This window comes from Mobula hypostoma, chromosome 27, assembly GCF_963921235.1.
Source record: "Mobula hypostoma chromosome 27, sMobHyp1.1, whole genome shotgun sequence".
Taxonomy (NCBI): Eukaryota; Metazoa; Chordata; class Chondrichthyes; order Myliobatiformes; family Myliobatidae; genus Mobula; species Mobula hypostoma.
Window position 1 is genome coordinate 19,388,949 of NC_086123.1, and position 18,812 is coordinate 19,407,760.

At 39.5% G+C, this 18,812-nt stretch overlaps 1 protein-coding gene across 1 annotated transcript; it reads right to left on the reverse strand.

Annotated features, from left to right (window-relative positions):
• Positions 1-5,732: 5,732 nt before the first annotated feature.
• psmd9 (proteasome 26S subunit, non-ATPase 9) lies at positions 5,733-18,088 on the reverse strand. Its single transcript, XM_063034101.1, has 6 exons — positions 17,933-18,088; positions 12,169-12,271; positions 11,236-11,429; positions 9,631-9,732; positions 8,010-8,098; positions 5,733-6,489 (listed from the first exon to the last, which is right to left on the reverse strand). Exons 1-6 carry the CDS (start codon positions 18,041-18,043, stop codon positions 6,462-6,464), a joined length of 627 nt encoding a protein of 208 aa, XP_062890171.1. The 5' UTR covers positions 18,044-18,088; the 3' UTR covers positions 5,733-6,461.
• Positions 18,089-18,812: the final 724 nt, after the last annotated feature.

Here is an 18,812-nt window from a genome sequence, read left to right on the forward strand (position 1 = left end):
CATCATCAGCTGACTTAATTGGCCAGTATATCAAACAATCATCAGCAAAAAGTCTGGTGGTACTTGTGACTTTTTCGTGGATGTCATTAATGTAAAGTGAAAACAAATGTGGGCCCAGCACTGTGCAAAGAGAAACACTACAGGTCAAGGACACCTTATCACTTCCCGTCTGTTCGTATTCATGGCGGCGCAGCGAGACTCCAGCCTCCAGCCCCCGAGTATACTGACGGTCTCCCCTCCAGTTCGCCAAGTTTTTGCTTCACATCTCGATATCAGATGAACAGTTTTCAATAATACTGTCAAGCCGTTTCCTGCGTTAGAATAAACGTTACTTACCCAAAACTTCTGGGGTTCCCCCCGAAAAAAAGGCTGTTCTTATTTTGGCAGAGGAGGAGCAAATTGTTTATAATCTCACACAAAGTCTCAGTCAGTTTCCAGGCTCACCGCTGTTGCTAGGATACGGGTAACAACGAACTGGTTGCCAGAGGCTCGTCGAAGAGCAGCTTCACAACATCAGTGGAGCTGATTGGACTGAACCAGATGGTCTGTCACACCCGGACAATCCATTGTTTCAACGATGCTTAAAGTCAGAGGTCCTTGCGAAGAGTTTTCATTTGTCACCTAAAAGACTCGAAAACTTCCACAGCTGTACTGTGGAGAGCATTCTGACTGGCTGCATCGCCGTCTGATATTGGGAGGGTGGGAGGGGGGAACTACTGCACAGGGTCGAAAGGAGCTCCAGAAAGTTGTGAAGTTAGTCAGCTCCATCATGGGTACCGGCCTTCGTGGTATCCATGACATCTTCAAGCAGCGGCGTCCATCATTGAGGACCCTCATCACCCGGGACATGCCCTTTTCTCACTGTTACCCATCAGGAAGGAGGTACAGAAGCCTGAAGGCACACACTCAGCGATTCAGGAACAGCTTCTTCCCGTCTGCCATCAGATTTCTGAACGATCATTGAACCCATGAACACTACCTCACTACTTTTTTTTACTTATTTCTGTTCTTGTACTACTTATTTTAACAACTATTTAATAAACATATATACTTACAGTAATTCGTTTTTTATATTATCATGTATTGCATTGTACTGCTGCCGCAAAGTTAACACATTTCACGACATATTCCGGTGATGTTAAATCTGATTCTGAGGTACAGTAAAAGAAACTGGGTAAACGACAGTTAGTAGTTAAAGGGATTGATTCGTTTTAAACAAACATACGGCAGAAATCTAAAATAAATACACAAAAGTGGTGGAAAAACTCGGCGTGCGTAGAGAGGGGTCAATGACTTCTTCAGAACTGGAGACGTGAAGAAACAAGTGGTTTTCTCTTCGCGGAATATCCCAAATGGGCAACTTTCCTGCTACCTTAACAGTTAATTTCCTACATCACTGAACCGCAGTAATATAACGTGCAGGGTTAACAGGGTGCATTACATTCAACCCCTGGTGGCTTTTTCACTACTACCACCGCTATATAATAGGGGCATGGGTGAATCATCGCTTTAAACTTCACCAGTCAAACACAATAATAAAGTTGGATATTCGATTCATTTGACAGAACGCGTCATCAGCAAAACTTATAAACAAGCACCAAGACTTTGCTTTCCTAATGTTGACAACAGCCAACTTACATTTAACAGCCATATTCCAAGAAAACCTGAAGAAATTTAAGAAAACCTTTGTCCGCCTCCTGTGGAATATGACTTTGCAAGATCTGGAAAGAAGTCTGTCCGATGCAACTGCTTAACACAGAACTCTGTGCCATATAGGGTTATTGCCACTGAGACAAATCTAGGGATCAATTGCTGCTGGAGAACTTAATGAAAGATGTCTGGGACACACTGAACTTGGATGCAAGCACTGCGAAGGCTTTATGGATAAGGACTAGAGTTTAAAATCTCAAGCCAGTGTGTAGCAGATAGATGAAATGGGTTTAAACACAATGAACTGTTTGCCTAAGGATTGTATATTAATAACTAATGTCATGTTAATATTAATTGGAATAACAAATTTCACGTCACATGCCCGTGATAATAAACCTGATTCTGATAAAATATTGGCTTGACTGAGCTGTACCACTCCCCTAACCCACTGAGTGGGGATCCACATACTAGAGCTTGGCGGGGTAAGTCTGGGAATGTTGGTAAATGTAGTGTATTCCTCAAGTCTTCTATTGTTGGGTTCTGTTGTTGGAATTCTTTGCCTGAGGACTGCAGTGAACTGAACAATATGCAGATAAAATCCTGGAAACACTAAACAGGTCACACAGGACTCAATTTATACAGTTGTACTCCATCAATTATAACAACAGCGGCTAAAAGGGACTTTCACTGTTTTATTACCAGATGTAAGAATGTTTCAGTGCAAGTTCCTGGATGGATTATATATTTTTTAAATGTTTAAATATAACATACACTTATATGGCTTCACTTCTAGCTGCTTTTATGAAAATGGATTGTCCGTTTGCAAATTAAAGCAAATAATTTGATTATATTTGCATGATGTGCAAAGGATGCCTTCGAAAAAAATAGGGCAACTTTGAAACAGTATGTAATTGAACAACAGTTAATGATTTACCCACATGAGACACCATATACAAATAACCAAACAATTTGTACATAAATTAATCCAGTAATTGGATATACAGTATGTACACCAAATGTCCTTCAATAAAACATCTGCCAAACTACAAGGTTACTTATTCTGTTTTTGTAAGTTTTAGTACTTTCATTCTGAATATATTTTTCATTAACAGTGGCAACATGGAAATTTAGGATTAAACTCTGGCTATTAAAACACTGTAAACAACCATTACCAGAGGTAACCAAGTCTGGTTAAAATTAACATTCAATTTTTAACTTATTTCAGTCAAAATTGATAAATTTATATAATATCTTTCAAGAGACTTCAGAATATTATCTTCAAACACAATGTACACAAATTCAAATGGATGAAAATCTGGCACCATTTCCAGTTTGGGGATTTCTAACAGAAACAAATGTCATAATAACCCATAAAATATTTGAATAAGTCATTATACCACAAGTCGGCATAACCTTGCTTCAATCAGAAAAACCTGGGTTTTTTTTTATTATTAATCTAGACTGAAATTATAAAGTTGAACTAAGGAGTGCCGCATTTTTAGAAATCCGACACAATCAAAATTAGAATCACAAGAGATGCTGCAGATGCCGGAAATCCAAAGTAACACACACAAAATGCTGGAGGAACGCAGCAGGTCAGGCAGCATCAATGGAAATGAATAAGCAGTCAGCATTTTAGGCTAAGGCCCTTCATCAGGATGCATTTAATCAAAATTAAATAGTTTTAATAAACCAAAAAGTAATAACTATTTCCCTCTGAAAGAAGACTCAAAATGAAATCCATTTTTAAAATAAGTGGCAAACAGCTGGATGAGAAACAATAATATCACCATTCACCATCCATCCATCCACACTGGAAAAAGGCTTGGCTGTGGGATTACACCGGATTACTTTTTCAAAGAGCTGTCACAGACAGGAGTTGACACATGGCTTCCTTCTGTGTTATCAGTAATGTGACAGTTCTAAGCAATATCAACACTGAATGGAGACATTTAAACTAAAATCTTCTGTTAAATGCACCAGCATTTGCCTGTGTTATAAACAACTTGCTCTTCCTCTTCTGAAACAAAAAACACACCTCTGAACTGGCAATCATAACTAAATTCTAAAAATCTAGTAACTAGTTTATCATGATCTCATCACTAAACAAACTTCTGGTTGAGAACATCACCTTAAGGAAAGTCGGGAAGGAAGGTTTTAGGAAAAATATGATTCATGAGACAGTTAAAGGAATGGGTAACAGTAGGCCCAAATGAATGTTTGGGACCTAGGTATGAAGTTAACTATGCTTATTTCTAATTTACTCTCTACAATGAATGCAAGGATTGTATAAAATCTAATATTGAAATTATCCCCGCAAATAAGATTGCTACACTGCCCCTACAACTCTCCCCACACCACAATTCAGGGCCCTAAACAGTCCTTCCAGGTGAGGTGACACTTCATCTGTGAGGATGTCAGGGTCACCTGTATCTGGTGCCCCCGGTGCAGACCCCTCTACAGTGATGAGACCAGACGCAGACTGGGGGACCGCTTCATCAAGCACCTCCACTTTGCCCGCTGAAAAAGACAGGTCCTCCCAATAGCTACCCATTTTAATTTGACTTTCCATTCCCACTCTGACACATCTGCCCATGGCCGCCTCTATTGACATGATGAGGCCAAAAATCAGCTTGAGAGCAACACCTCAGTTTTCATTTCGATAGCCTCCATCGTGATGGCATGAACATCGATTTCTCTAACCTCTGGTAATTACTTCACCCTCCCACTTCTCTCTTTTCCTATTCCCCATTTTGGTTACCCTCACCTCCCTCTAGTTCTCCTCCTCATTGTCCTCTCCTATCAGGTTCCTTCTTCTTCAGACCTTTACCTCTTCTGCCTCCCAGCTTCTTACTTTGTTCCCCCTCCCACCACCCACTTTCCCCTCACCTGATCTCACCTATCCTGCCAGCTTGTACTCCTCTCCTGCCCCCATCTTCTTGTTCTCGTTTCTGCCATCTTTCTTTTCAGTACTCATGAAGCGTCTTTGCCCAAAACATCGACTGTTTATTCCCCTCCATACATGCTGCCTGGCTTGCTGTGTAATTCCAGCACTCAATGTGTGTTTCTCAAGATTTCCAGCATCTGCAGAATCTCTTGGGTCTATTTTTTTCTTATCTGTATTGCCCTTGATCTGAATAGTTTCATCCTGTGAATAAACACTAGATGCGCAAATAAACTTAAGCTTTCGCAAAAAAATTTGAAAAATTATTGTGCATAAGATCTAGAAAATACATTAGTGATATTAATGTGCGCAGCCCTCCGGTGAAAAATGATATTGTATCCGTTAAATAGGGGCTGTGGACAATTCTGATTTGATGGAGACGGACGTGAAAGCACAGAGGAACATCTAGAGAAATTTCTGAAACGCCAGTTTGCTGCTGTTGTATACTGCGTGGTCAGGAATCTTCCAGAGGGAAGGCCTCAAAATCCCCGGCTTTGCCTTCTGTTGGCGACCGAGATTGAGGTTGAATTGTTCGGACAGAGATGGCGCTCAGTACTCGGTATCCGAGAGCTGATCGGAGGCTCAAAGTTTTCGGATGACTCAGAGTCGGATTGTGGTCAGGCATGGCAGGGAGAGTTTTTCTTCCTTCTCCCGTCTGCGTGAGATGTGGGACATTTGAGAGACTTTGAACTTTTTACTGTGCTCATGGACTTCTTCATCAAGTTATGGTATTGTTGCACTGTTGTAACTATATGTTATAATTATGTGGTTTTGTTAGTTTTTTCAGTCTTGGTCTGTCCTGTGTTTTGTGATATCACACCAGAGGAAATATTGTATCATTTCTTAATGCATGCATTACTAAATGACAATAAAAGAGGACTGCGTGTCTTCATAATCTAAAAATGATCCACAATGTGTTCGATTAACTAGAGTTTGGGGAACAAGATTAGAATCTATAAACATATGCAAAAACTAAAAACTATATTATTCTTATTGAAAGGAAAGAAAGAAGCAGTATATAACTGGATAAATAATGACTTAGCAGCACAACCTTATGGCTGATCAAAAAAACCGTAATTTCAAGTAAGAAGTTAAGGTAGACATTAATGCTAACAAATTAACATAAATATTTATTTTTATTCTTAAATTGTTTAGTATTTGATTCCTCAACACCACATATTCATTTGAATATTCAGAACTTTAAAGAGTAAAGATCCAATACATTTAAACAGAATAACAAAACATAGTCATATCAAACTCTTGTGATGCTTAACACATTTCAAAGTCCAAAAACTAAATATTACCAATTTCTTTTTTTAAAAATTACAATTTCATTTTCAACGTGTGTAGTAAGTGCATGCATTAAATTTTAATTTATCATAACAAGAATAGATCATCATCATCATCCATAAATTACCAAAATATTTGAACTCAACATCCCATTATGTGAGCTTAAAAATCATCCTTGACCGGAATTAGATGTTGCCTTTTCTTCATATTGGAGTGGAAGAAAAGTAGTAATAAGCAGAAGTCAAACTTAACTTTTCAATCACTTCATGCCAAGTGTTTAATTATAACAAAACACATCCTCAATACCAGCTTAGCTAAAGAATGAAATGATAACAAAAAATAATGAAAGAATTTATAATTAAATCTGAAAAATAAAAACACATGAAAAAATCCTTATACAAACGAATTAAAGATATAGCAGTTTCAAAATAAATTCTTATTCAAATTCAATTTGGATATATTTCAAAACCCGTAACAGAAATGACTATTCTAATGTTTCAAGATCCAACTTTGCTCCTGTTTTCATAACAGCGTACAATTTGTGGTTGAATAAGTTTTCAATGGGAATCAAAGATATTCAGTTCTGCAAAGGAACAATATTGCATCTGGAAAAAGAGAAATTGATTGTGAATTTTTTTGCTCAAATTTTAAATACACTTCTGTGCCTTAGCCTATATTTTTACATACAAATTAAAATATTTGAAAATTTGCCCTCTGCTATCAGAATTGCAACTATGCTGTATTAATGGGTTAAAGATAAAGTAACCAGTTTTAAATATATTGCACAAAGCCAAAAACCCAATGTAGCTTTTGACCAACTGTACAAATTCTGCAGGAAGCCACACTTAAGAACCCATAGGATAGACCTTAGCAAATGGGGAAGGAACCCACTGATTTTGGCCAGTAGATGTTGGCAAAAGATTGCAGCAAAGATAAGGCCACCACTAGGGAGAGACAATGATTGGAACTGGCAAAGGGAAGGCAGACACTTCATGGAGAGATTGTGGAATATACTCCCAATCTTCTTGGTCTGCAAGAGAGAAATACAAACTTACACATTCCTGGGACATACCAAAGTACGTTACAGCGACTGAACCAGGTTTGAAGTGTGGTCCATGTTATAATGAATGAACCTCAGCAACAGATTTGTATATTGAAAACCCTTACAAATTGCAACGCAGAAACAAATAAATATTTTTCAAAGGTGTCGGTTGAGCAATATATACATTTCTAGCACAGGGGTTCCTAATGGTAGTAGAAGTCAAAGGCATAAAATAGGCTGGGGACCTCTGATGGGAGTAAATCCTCAGATCCGCTTTGAAACAATGCTTTGGGATTACTAAACAATCAGCTGGTATTAGTGTCTGAAGGAAAATATTCTTGACAGGCTACTGCAGTGCTCTCGTCTCTGGAGTGCATCTTAAATCAATAACACTTTGACTCAGGGACAAGGGTGCTTCCAGCTGAATCACAGCTGTCTTTTAGGTCTCAAGAGCCTTAATCTGTGCAGCTAAACGTTTCAGCTATTTTTTTCCACTGCTAAGTTTCTCAACTCTGGGAAACCCACACATGGTAAGATTTAAGAAGCTATATTTAAGAATTAATTCTTGTCATTGCTCACCCCAATATTAATCACTAAAAAAATTGGAAGGAATGATGGGGACAAATCCTCTCAATCCTCTCCCATCTGTCATCACATGGTAAATATCATCAGCAAAGAGTTCCTTATAAAATATGCCTCTTTTAAAATTAGTTTTAAAATGGAACAAAGACAATAGGCAATTGAAATACTCTTAAATTCAGTTTCATGTCATTTCTCAGTAAACTACACATTAAGTAAAGAATTAAAAATCCAAATTAGTGATTAGGAATCATTTTAAGTGAGAGCCAAGTCAGCTGAAGAATTTAGTGTATACATTACTTTTTTATAATATATAAAGACACATTGAACTGACTATTGGTGTCTTTGCTCCTAAGCAGTAAAAATCAGGTAACCCAAAAAGAATCATCACTCTTTCAGTCCTGCCATTAAGACCAAAAAAATGCATGCATGAAAGACATACGTATTTATTCATTTAATATTATAAATTTTCAATTAGTTATCTTAATGTAATAAAAAACATACCCCAACAATCCCCTTCCACTCCATCGCTGAGGCGTAAGGCTGAGATGAACATTCTGTCCGTTTCGAATAACTGTAATGCTTATGGGTTTCTGTAAGAAAATACTACTGTAGTAAACCAAAGAAATACATGAATTTAAATTACCCATTAATGCAAGAACAAATCAGACTCCAGACCTACTAGGTAACTGTTTTATTTTTTAACTTATAGATTGAATTCAATTAAAAAAATGTCATCAATACAACTTGAAATAGTTTCTATCTTTTTTAGTCTTAAACTCTGAAAACATGTGGATAACTTGTTTAATTTATTTACCTATTGGGACAGCGCAGAACTGCCCCTTTTGGCTGTTCTAGCACACTGGCCAGAAAACCCCAATTTAACACTAGCCTAATCCCGGGACTATTTACAACAATCAATTACGCTACCAACTGGATTGTGGGAGGAAACCGGAGCACCCGGAGGAAACCCACACAGGCACGGCGAGAAAGTATAAACTCCTGATATATCTGCATTTACATAACGCTTTACTGATTTCCCTAGAAATATTTCAAAGTATTTCAATTATTTTGGACATTGATTCAGCATATCAGGCAACAATTTTATAATTCAAGTTCCCATATCTGAAAATAAATTAATTAGAAAAGCAGATGTTACTAAATGCTAGAAACCTGAGTTAAAATCAAAACATGCTAGAATGGACTTACTAGCCAGGGAAGTAATACTTACCTTAGATGGGGTGTAGTGTCAATTAATTTGATTGATTTTTGGGGCGACTATGTTGTCCTATGAGACCAGATAGAGTAAGACTGACCTATTCAGCTTGGAGTTTAGAAAAATAAATAGTGATCCTGATCCATGCCCTGAGAATACACTGATAATTCTAGTCTTCAGTCTGAGGAAACACTTGAATCCTCAGGAGATCTCTCCGCAGATTTCAGCCTTATGGTGTCCCAGCAGAGAAAATGCGCTTCTATCTCCAGCCCAAAGTCCACAAAGACCCCTGGCAGAATGTCATTGCCACAAACTTTTTCTTCCTACCCTTAGTCTAACTTTTCTTCTCTGGTCCTGTCCCTTCCCATTTACATCCGTGACACCTCTGATGGCCTCCACCACAATGACCATTTTTTCAATTCCCTGACCTCAACAGGCTCACCTACACCATAGACGTACAATCTCTTTACACCTCCATCCTACATTCAACCACTGTATTGTAACAGACAGCTTCATGACCTTATGTGCAAAAATAAACTCCCACTTCACATTCTACTTTATAATCTTGTCTAGCTATATAGGAGGGGAGTGATATCAGGATGGGACAGGAAAGGCAGGAGACGATTCTGAAGGTTTTTCATTAGACAAGAGGTTAAAAGATGCAATTAAATAATTTCTTTAAGCTGGCTGCAGAGATGTTTGGGCAAAATATAAGAAAACTATGTCAGGTGTTTATAATTCCTTTTCATCCTTCCCATCCAGATAATGATTCAGGCTCAATACAACACATGAAAAACAAATAACCTTCAAAGAAGCACACAAGGAGAGATCGCTTGAAATACATTTGCAGAATATATTCAAAAATTACAATAAAATCAGTATTTGTCATCAAAGGATGCAGCCACTCACCCCTTCACTATGCTGGACAACCTTGGCAATATTCTGCAAGTTTTGGAAATTCTGTGTATTTACAGAACCAAATTCCACAATTTCGTCACCAACCTGCAAACCCTAGAAGAGAAAATATTATGCATTAATAAAGTGCCTCCCATTACAAATGTCAATGTAATTATTGGATGGCTAGTGCAGTTTTCCAAAAACAATTAAAAAAAAATTGACAAGTAATGACGTTCAACTACAAAGACCTCATCTCATTCTCAATCACATTTTGCTTTAAGACCAAACCTTACGTTCTGTTCCAGTCATATAAAGTGATTGAAAACCATACCATTACATACTACCATTTTTTCCTCTCTATCTCTAGTCACCCCTTTGTCATATTTATTACTGCCTCTCATAGGTCATTCAGCCAACGACCTATCTAAATCTCTCAAAACATATTTACACTGACAAACCCATGACAATCTCTGGGATGCAATATTCCATTTAACATTCTCCATGACCATTCTCCAGATTATTTCAATCTCTCCATGACTGTTCAGATCAACGGAATTGCCTTGGATTGGTTAGACCTAAGTGAGACCTAATTAAGCTGAATAAGAGGGATCAAAATAGGGCCTTTCTTTTTACATAAAAGTCTGATCCTTATACCGATAACTTTATAATTAAGTATAATTATAAAATTATCAATATAAGGAGCAGAGGGAAGATGAGGAAAAAGTTTTCACCAGAAGGCTGGGGTCTGGAACTCACTGCCTGAAAGAATGGTGGCAGCAGAAAACCTTATTCACATTTAAAATGGATTTAGGTTCATACTTGAGAAACTGTGCTCAACAGAACTACGGACCTAGTACTGCAAGGTGGAATAAAATTAGGCAACGCACACAAAATGGTGGAAGAACTCAGCAGGTCAAGCAGCATCTATGGAACAGAGTTAACAGTCGATGTTTCAGGCAGGGACCCTTCTTCAGGACATTAGTTACCTAGTGTATAAGATCAGGTATCTCTTTTTGACCAGCACAGGTATGGTAGGACGAATGCCTCCTTTCACATTACAAAAGTTCCATGATTCACTTTTTATGGTTCACAGCCAGAGGATGTTCAACAAGGACTTCTCATCCTCCTTCCAACTTGACTTCTGGAGCTACCTAATTAATTTGATCTGGTTCCTGTTATTTCTCATCTACATATTCTCCCTTACCTAAATTATCCAAAGAAAAGGGATCAACTTCCATATACAAGTTGGTGAAACCCAGGTGTAACTTTCAATATCCAACTTCAAGCACTCCACTGCCATTATCCTGCTTTCCAACAGCTAGTCTTGAGTAATAATTTCCATGCATTAAACAGTGTAGACCAAAGTCATTGGCAGAGAAGTTCTAATCTGTCGAGATCAGACACATGTGCACCCTGGACCAAGCCATTTACTCTATGGTAATCCTGGGTGCAACCTTCTCTGAAATAATCACTCTCAGTGCACTGGCAAGAGCCAGGCACTACAGTATGTCTCGCCCCATGCAAGCAACCATCTGCACTGAGAAATGCAGCATAGAAAATAACATAAGGGATTTATCAAACATCGAAAAATAAGCTTGATTACTTTTACATACTTACTGACATACTGGCTGGTGAACCTGGACTAACAGTGCCTACTTTGGCAAAAGCAGGCACTATTCGACTTTCCTGTTGCAGTCTCTCTTGATGAGCCTCTGCCTCATCGAGTCTGCGTTTTTCCCTGTCACGTGCATGCAACTGATGCAGCCCTTCTTCAATCTGTTTCATCAAAGCTTTATGATCATTTTGTAGACCTTTTTAAAGAAAAAAAAATCCGCATCACATTTTCACAAAACTAGAGGAGCACTGGTCAGAACAATAACTGCCATACCCAACCCATTGTAAAAGGTGTGAAGACATTTTCAACATAACTTTCAGGCTTCTCATCAACATAAGGCAAAATAAAAGACTCCCACAGAAGATGGAAACCTAAGCCTAATTTTCTCTAACCTTCAATAGACAAAAAAAAAGGGCACATTGTGAACATTTTTAAATGTACCCCCCTTGCTACCTTCTAAACCTCATCTTCAAATACGGTCATTAACAATGGCTTTTCCACAATCACAGTCAAACTGAAAAGAAATCTTTTGACAAGGATCAGTCATTTAATTTTAATTCAAGATGAAGCATGGATTTCATAAAAGCTGCAAAGGAGATTCACCAGGATGGTGGCGTTGGAGGAAGTGTTTCACTTGTGAGGAAGGACTGAAAATCTTGACTATATCAACATCCTGCAAGTCCCAGTCAAAAAAACAGCGATAAGAAAAATCACAGTACCAAGAAGAAAAGTCTTCATTACAATCACGCCAATTTACGTTAAAAGAATCTATCAGTCTAAACATAGAATTAATATTCAGAACTTGTTTATCCAATAATTATGCATCCAGAATGTTCATACAACCAGTAAAATGACAGTGCGATGTATTAGAAGCTAGAAGGAACACCTTTTCCTTTAGTACACTTAAACATTTTAAAACTGTCAACAATACTTACAAATGATATTATGTCGAGCTGTTCGAACTTGGTAAATATCAATATCTGATCGTGGGTAACCCTCAACATCAACTAGTGGTTCATCCATTCCGGCGTGGCTTTGCTAAAACAGCAACAAGTACAATTAGTTAGAATGCAAATGAGACATTGAATATCTTTCAGAATCACATATGAAAATGGAACGAAAACCCATAAAGGGTAAATCTGTACTAATCTTTATCATGCAGATCTAACTTGTGCAACAAGATCTAAAGAGGGATTAGAGAGATCAGCTTTATACGTCACCTGTACATCAAAACACAGTGTGAAATGCATAATTTGCATCAAATCAAATCAGTGAGGATCGTGCTGGGCAGCCTGCAAGTGTCACCCTGCTTCCAACATCGCATACCCACAACTTACTAACCCTAACCATATGTCTTTAGAACGTGGGAGGAAACCAGAGTACCCAGAGGAAACCCATGTTAGCATTGTAAAGCAATGCACTAACTGCAATGCTTCCACTGATAAAGCAATTTGCTGTGTCAACATTAATATTTTTCATCATTATCGAACATATTACAGCACCAGACAGATTAATCAAATCAATTCGAATAAACTCTTCTTGGGCTTCCAGACAGGTATAGGTATCAATTTTAAAATTGAAATCTGTACCAGTCTGGAAATCCAAGAAGAGTTTATTCATCGTAAACACTGGGAAAGCACTAGATCCTTTTCAGAATAATCAACAAGTACTTCGAGCAACAGGAGATACATAAACGCACCATCAAAGCATAGATCAAAACCCCATATCTATAATCCTTGTGCAGGGATTAGAAATCCATATAATTTATAGACACAAAGTTGGACACATTCCCTTTGTCCCTGTATGACTGCATCGGTACAGCAGATCAATGTAAATGCCAAATACGAGTGTGCTATAATCTCTTTGTCTGTGACTAGAACTAAAATTACCTCTAATTCATCGATGAATTGAATAGCAATGGGCTCAAATGCTTTCTGGCAGTCATCAAGGAGAATGTGCTTCAATACATGAGACATAATGAATTTAACTTTTCAAAACCCTAAACAGGTCGATGAGAAGATGTTATTGATATTCAGTATTTTAATCATTCTCTTTTCAAAGGACAATCACGTTTTCAGTATTTGTGCAGCATCGATGCAAGTAAATGATTCTGGCACCTCTTGTATGACTTGCGGAGGCTATTTCAAGGGCGAAGAGACAATTTCAAACAAAGTTAGAGGCAACATCGGATGTACAACAACTCTGGCAGGGTCTGCAAGACATTGCTTCCTGCAAAGCGAAACCCAATAGCATGAATGACAGCCACGCTTCACTACCAGATGCCCGCTTTGAAAGGGAGAATGTAACTACAGCTGTGAAGATCCTTGCTGCACCCAGTGACCGTGATCTCTGTCTTGTAGGCCGACGTTAGGCTGTTTTTAAAGAGGGTGAACCCTTGTAAGGCAGGAGGTCCCAATAGAGTACCTGGTAAGGTTCTGAAAACTTGCGCCAACCAATTGGCAGGAGTATTCAAGGACATTTTCAACCTCTCACTGCTAAGAGGCGGAAGTTCCCACTTGCTTCAAAAAGACAACAATTATACCAGTGCCTGAGCTGCCTTAATGACTATCGCCCAAGTAGCACTCACATCTGCAGCGATGAAATGCTTTGAGAGGTTGGTCATGACTAGACTGAACTCCTGCCTCAGCAAGGACCTGGACCACTGCAATTTGCCTATGGCTACAATAGGTCAATGGCAGACACAATCTCAATGGCTCTTCACACGGTCTTAGACCACCTGGACAATACAAACAGCTCAGGATGCTGTTTACAGCTCAGCATTTAACACCATCATTCCCACAATCCTAATTGAGAAGTTACAGAATCTGGGCCTCTGTACCTCCCTCTGCAATTGGATCCTCGACTTCCTAACTAGAAGACCACAATCTGTGCGGATTGGTGATAATATCTCCTCCTCGCTGATGATCAACACTGGTGCGCCTCAGGGATGTGTGCTTAGCCCATTGCTCTGCTCTCTCCATACCCATGACTGTGTGGCTAGGCATAGCTGAAGTAACATCTATAGCTTTGCTGATCATACAACCATTGTTGGTAGAATCTCAGATGGAGACAAGAGGGCGTACAGGAGCGAGATGGACCAACTAGTGGAGTGGTACGGCAGCAACAACCTGGCACTCAACATCGGTAAGACAAAAGAGCTGATTGTCGACTTCAGGAAGGGTAAGACGAAGGAACACATACCAATCCTCATAGAGGGATCAGAAGCAGAGAGAGTGGGCAGTTTCAAGTTACTGGGTGTCAACATCTCGCAGGACCTAACCTGGTCCCAACATATCGATGCAGCTATAAAGAAGGCAAGACAGTGACTACTTCATTAGGAGTTTGAAGAGGTTTGGTATGTTAACAAAAACACTCAAAAACTTCTGTAAATGTACTGTGGAGAACATTCTGACAGGCTGCATCACTGCCTGGTATGGGATTGAAAGCAGCTGCAGAGGGTCGTAAATTTAGTCAGCTCCATCTTGACATCTTCAACGAGTGGTGTCTCAGAAAGGCAACTTCCATTATTAAGGACCCCCAGCACCCAGGGCATGCCCTTTTCTCACTGTTACTATCAGGAAGGAGGTACAGAAGCCTGAAGGCACACACTCAGCGATTCAGGAACAGGTTCTTCTCCTCTGCCATTTGATTCCTAAATGGACATTGAACCCGTGAACACTACCTCACTTTTTCAGTATGTATTATTTCTGTTTTTGCACGATTTTTAATCTCCAGTATACCTACACTATAATTGATTGCTTGGTTGATTCATTTTATTGTTTTCTTCTTCTATAATCATGTATTGCATTGAACTGCTGCTAAGTTAATAAATTTCACGACACATGCCGATGATAATAAACCTGATTCTGATTAAAATTCTCAGATATTCAATTAGTTGCACTTCATTGATGTTTTCCATTTCGATGGGCTCCTTGTATAAAGCCCACATTCCCTCTGTTCATTTTTTTTTTAAACTTTAGGCCGGTCCTGTAATTCCGTTGATAACTGGATTGCTAGATTATACTTACATGCTTCTGAACAGCACTGACAGGTGGCAGGGTGGAGATACGTCTCTACCAAAGAAGATGTAAGGCGGTCCTTCCCACCACTAGCCTATAGATCACCCTTGGGCAAGGAGTAGCACCTGCTTAGCCCCCCGATCAGGGTCACGTGAAGACATGGGGGCAGGTGGTGGTCAGTGGTGTGGGCGCTGGTGCATATCCCAAGTCCTGGTTATGCAACCACTGATGCCAGGCAGATAATCTCTGAAGAGTATTGATAATGGCTGGGGTCACCTGTCTTGTAAAGACACTGCCTAGAAGAAGGCAATGGCAAACCACTTCTGTACAAAAATATGCCAAGAACATCACGGACCGTGATCGCCCATGTTATATGACGCAACACATAACGAACGAACATGGAACATACTACATGCCATGATGTTGTATGCTGAACTATTTAAACTAGTCATGAAAACACGGCCAAACTAGTGCCTCTGCCTGCACATCCATATCCCTCCATTCACTGCATATTCATTTACCAATCAAAATGCCTCTTAAACACCTCTATCACATGTGCCTCCTTCCACCTCTCTCGGGCAGCACATTTCGGATATCCATCACTCTGCGTAAAAAAAAATAAATGACCCACTCATCTCCTGTGCATTTACCCCCTCTCATGGTCTCTGGTGTTAGACATCTGGACCCTGGAAATAAAGATATTATGTCTGTGCATTTCATCTCTCTTCAGCTTCCACCTTTGGAGAAATCAGCGAAAGTTTGTCCAACCGCTCCTCATTGTACTTGCTCTCTTATCCATGCAGCATCCCAATAAACTCTCCGGCACCCTCCAAAGCCTTCACATCCATCCTACAATGGGGCAACCAATACTCCACATGTGGCCTAACCAGAGGTTAATAAGCTTCAACGTGACTTCCTAACCCTTGAACTCAATTCCCAGCTGATAAAGGCAAGCACACGCCACATGCCTTCTTTACCACCCGAGCAACCTGTGCAGCTGCTTTCTGAGAGCTATGGACTTGGATCCCAAGATCCCTCTGTACATCAATACTGTTAAAGAGTCCTGGCATTAACAGAGTACTGCACCTTTACATATGATCTCTCAAAACTCAACACCTCACACGTCTGCTATTTCTCCACCTACACTCGGTGGCCACTTTAGTAGGTATGATTAAGTTTAAGGGAATGGGGGATTCTCAGATCCCTGTAAACAATGGATTCAGTACTGACTATGGCTGTGACTGCAGTGTGTTTGAATAATGTCTCACAGCTGCTTTCTTTGGAGCAAGATGATTAAAGTTTGCCCAGATCCACATAAGATGTCTCTGGGCTTTTCACACCTTTTGATTTTGACAAAAAGCTGTACCTGATGGAAATTAGACAGAATATTCCTTTCTTAATTAAAGCATAAATTTGATGGATGTTCTTATCTTTGTCATTAAGTTGTGGCTCCGGCAAACCAGGTAGGACATTCTTTTCTTTAATTAAGTTGGCTGGAGTGTCTAACAAATTGATTGTACTTTTGTATCAATAGTCCATTGACTTGACCGGAATGGTTATCAAACTCATTGTTCTTTTATATTGGTGGCCTTATAACTTCTGTCAATTCTGACATCGGGCAATGAACTTGTAGAACCACCGGGGAGATGAGAAAGGGTCTCTCCCTGATGTCGGGTCGAAGTTCACTCGCTGGCTGAGCTCGAAGAAATAAATGGGTGAAAAGATAAGTAACGATCTTTTTGTGCTGTCATTATTTGATCTAGCAAAGTTACATTTACAGGTATACCTGCTCGTTAGTGCAAATATCTAATCAGCCAATCCTGTGTTAGCAACTCAAATGTATGAAAACATACAGACATGGTCAAAGGGTTCATTTCTTGTTCAGACCAAACATCAGGATGGGGATAAAATGTGATCCAAGTGACTTTGACCCGTGGAATGATTGTTGGGGGGTGGTTTGAGTACCTCAGAAACTGCTGATCTCCTGGGATTTTCACACTCAACAGTCTCTCAAGTTTACAGAGGATAGTGAGAGAAGAACACCTAGTGAGGGGCAGTCCTGTTAGCAAAAACGCCTTGTTAATGAGAGAGGTCAGAGAATGGCTTGACTGGTTCAATCTGATGTAAGCAAACAGTAGTGTGCAGAAGACCATCTCTGAATGCACATCAAACCTTGAAGTGGATGTGCCACAGCAGGCAGCAGGAGACCACAAACATACACTCAGTACCTCCTGTACCTGACAAAATAGTAAATGAATTTATACTCAGCAACTGATCTACATCCTGCCTTATCCTCTGGCAATCGTCTACACAATCCATAACGCCAGCAATTTTTTGTATCATCTGCAAACTTACTGTGTCAGAAATTGAGATGACAGCATCCTGTAAATGAGAAAGGCAGAAATTTAAAGGTGAAAAATACCACTATCTTTATCTCCTTCTCACTAAAAGTGGAATGTGTCACCTACACTACGTCGCAGGTAGATGCAAAGTCATTCAGAGTCCTCACAAAACCACAGCTGGATTACGGTCCAGAAAGAGAGTGAAATAACGTTATGGTGTTTGAACGAACCAAGGAATTGTAGTCAGAGTTACTGTATATCAACAGGATTTTAGCCCGCTGAGCTACGGCCCGTCCCCCATGGCTCGATAGCACCAAGATATCCCTTAAACCACTCACCCCCTCCAGGATGTCATAGTAAGCTTTGATCTGCGCCTCGATGGCATCTTTCTTTTTCACCAGCTGCTGCACTTCTTCTATTGTAATGCTCGGCGACGACCCGTCCGACATCTTCCCCGCCGCTGGCTCGGCTACGGCTCTCAGCAGCTGTCAAACTACCCCTCGTTCCAACGCCTCAAAACACACAACCGCGTAATTCAAAATGCGAGCGCCAGACCCGATCACGACTGGCTGGCTCCAGTTCAATAACCTTGCCGTTACTCGCTAGCTTCATTTTTTTTTAAATCGAATTGTAAATCATAATCTGAAAATCTAGTGGGTCTTGAATTTAAAGATCCTTTAGTCCACCAATCGATGGTTCAAACAGCAAAGATCTAGCTTTCTCCCCAGATATGGAGAAATTCCAATAGTAGGCTGTAAATTTGCTCAACACACTTCTTTTTACTTAATTATTCACACAAACCCAGCTAGCCTTCACTCAACCACACAAGATTCCACCGCCACAGGATCGTGAATCCTTTTTCACCTAATTTTAGTGTTCTACTGACCCGTGCATCTTAAACCGAAGCAAAACTCTTCGGAACAGCGTCTCAATATTTCAACCATAATTCCTGGTCAATTTTCACGTAAACTTAAGGGTTGTCGAATTATTTTTGCATCTTGTATTTTTGCACATTGTTATTTCCAGCTTAAAAGATCCACTGCTTCCCAAATAAGGCTGCAGAAAGTATTTTTTTCCATTATGACTACTGACTTAACAGATAACTTCAAAATATAATGTGACCACTGCATTATGAATTTATAAAATGTTTACAAAAGACCTTTGTTCTTTACAACACTTTTTAAACTTGGTTGTTCCAGGACATTTTACAGTTATATA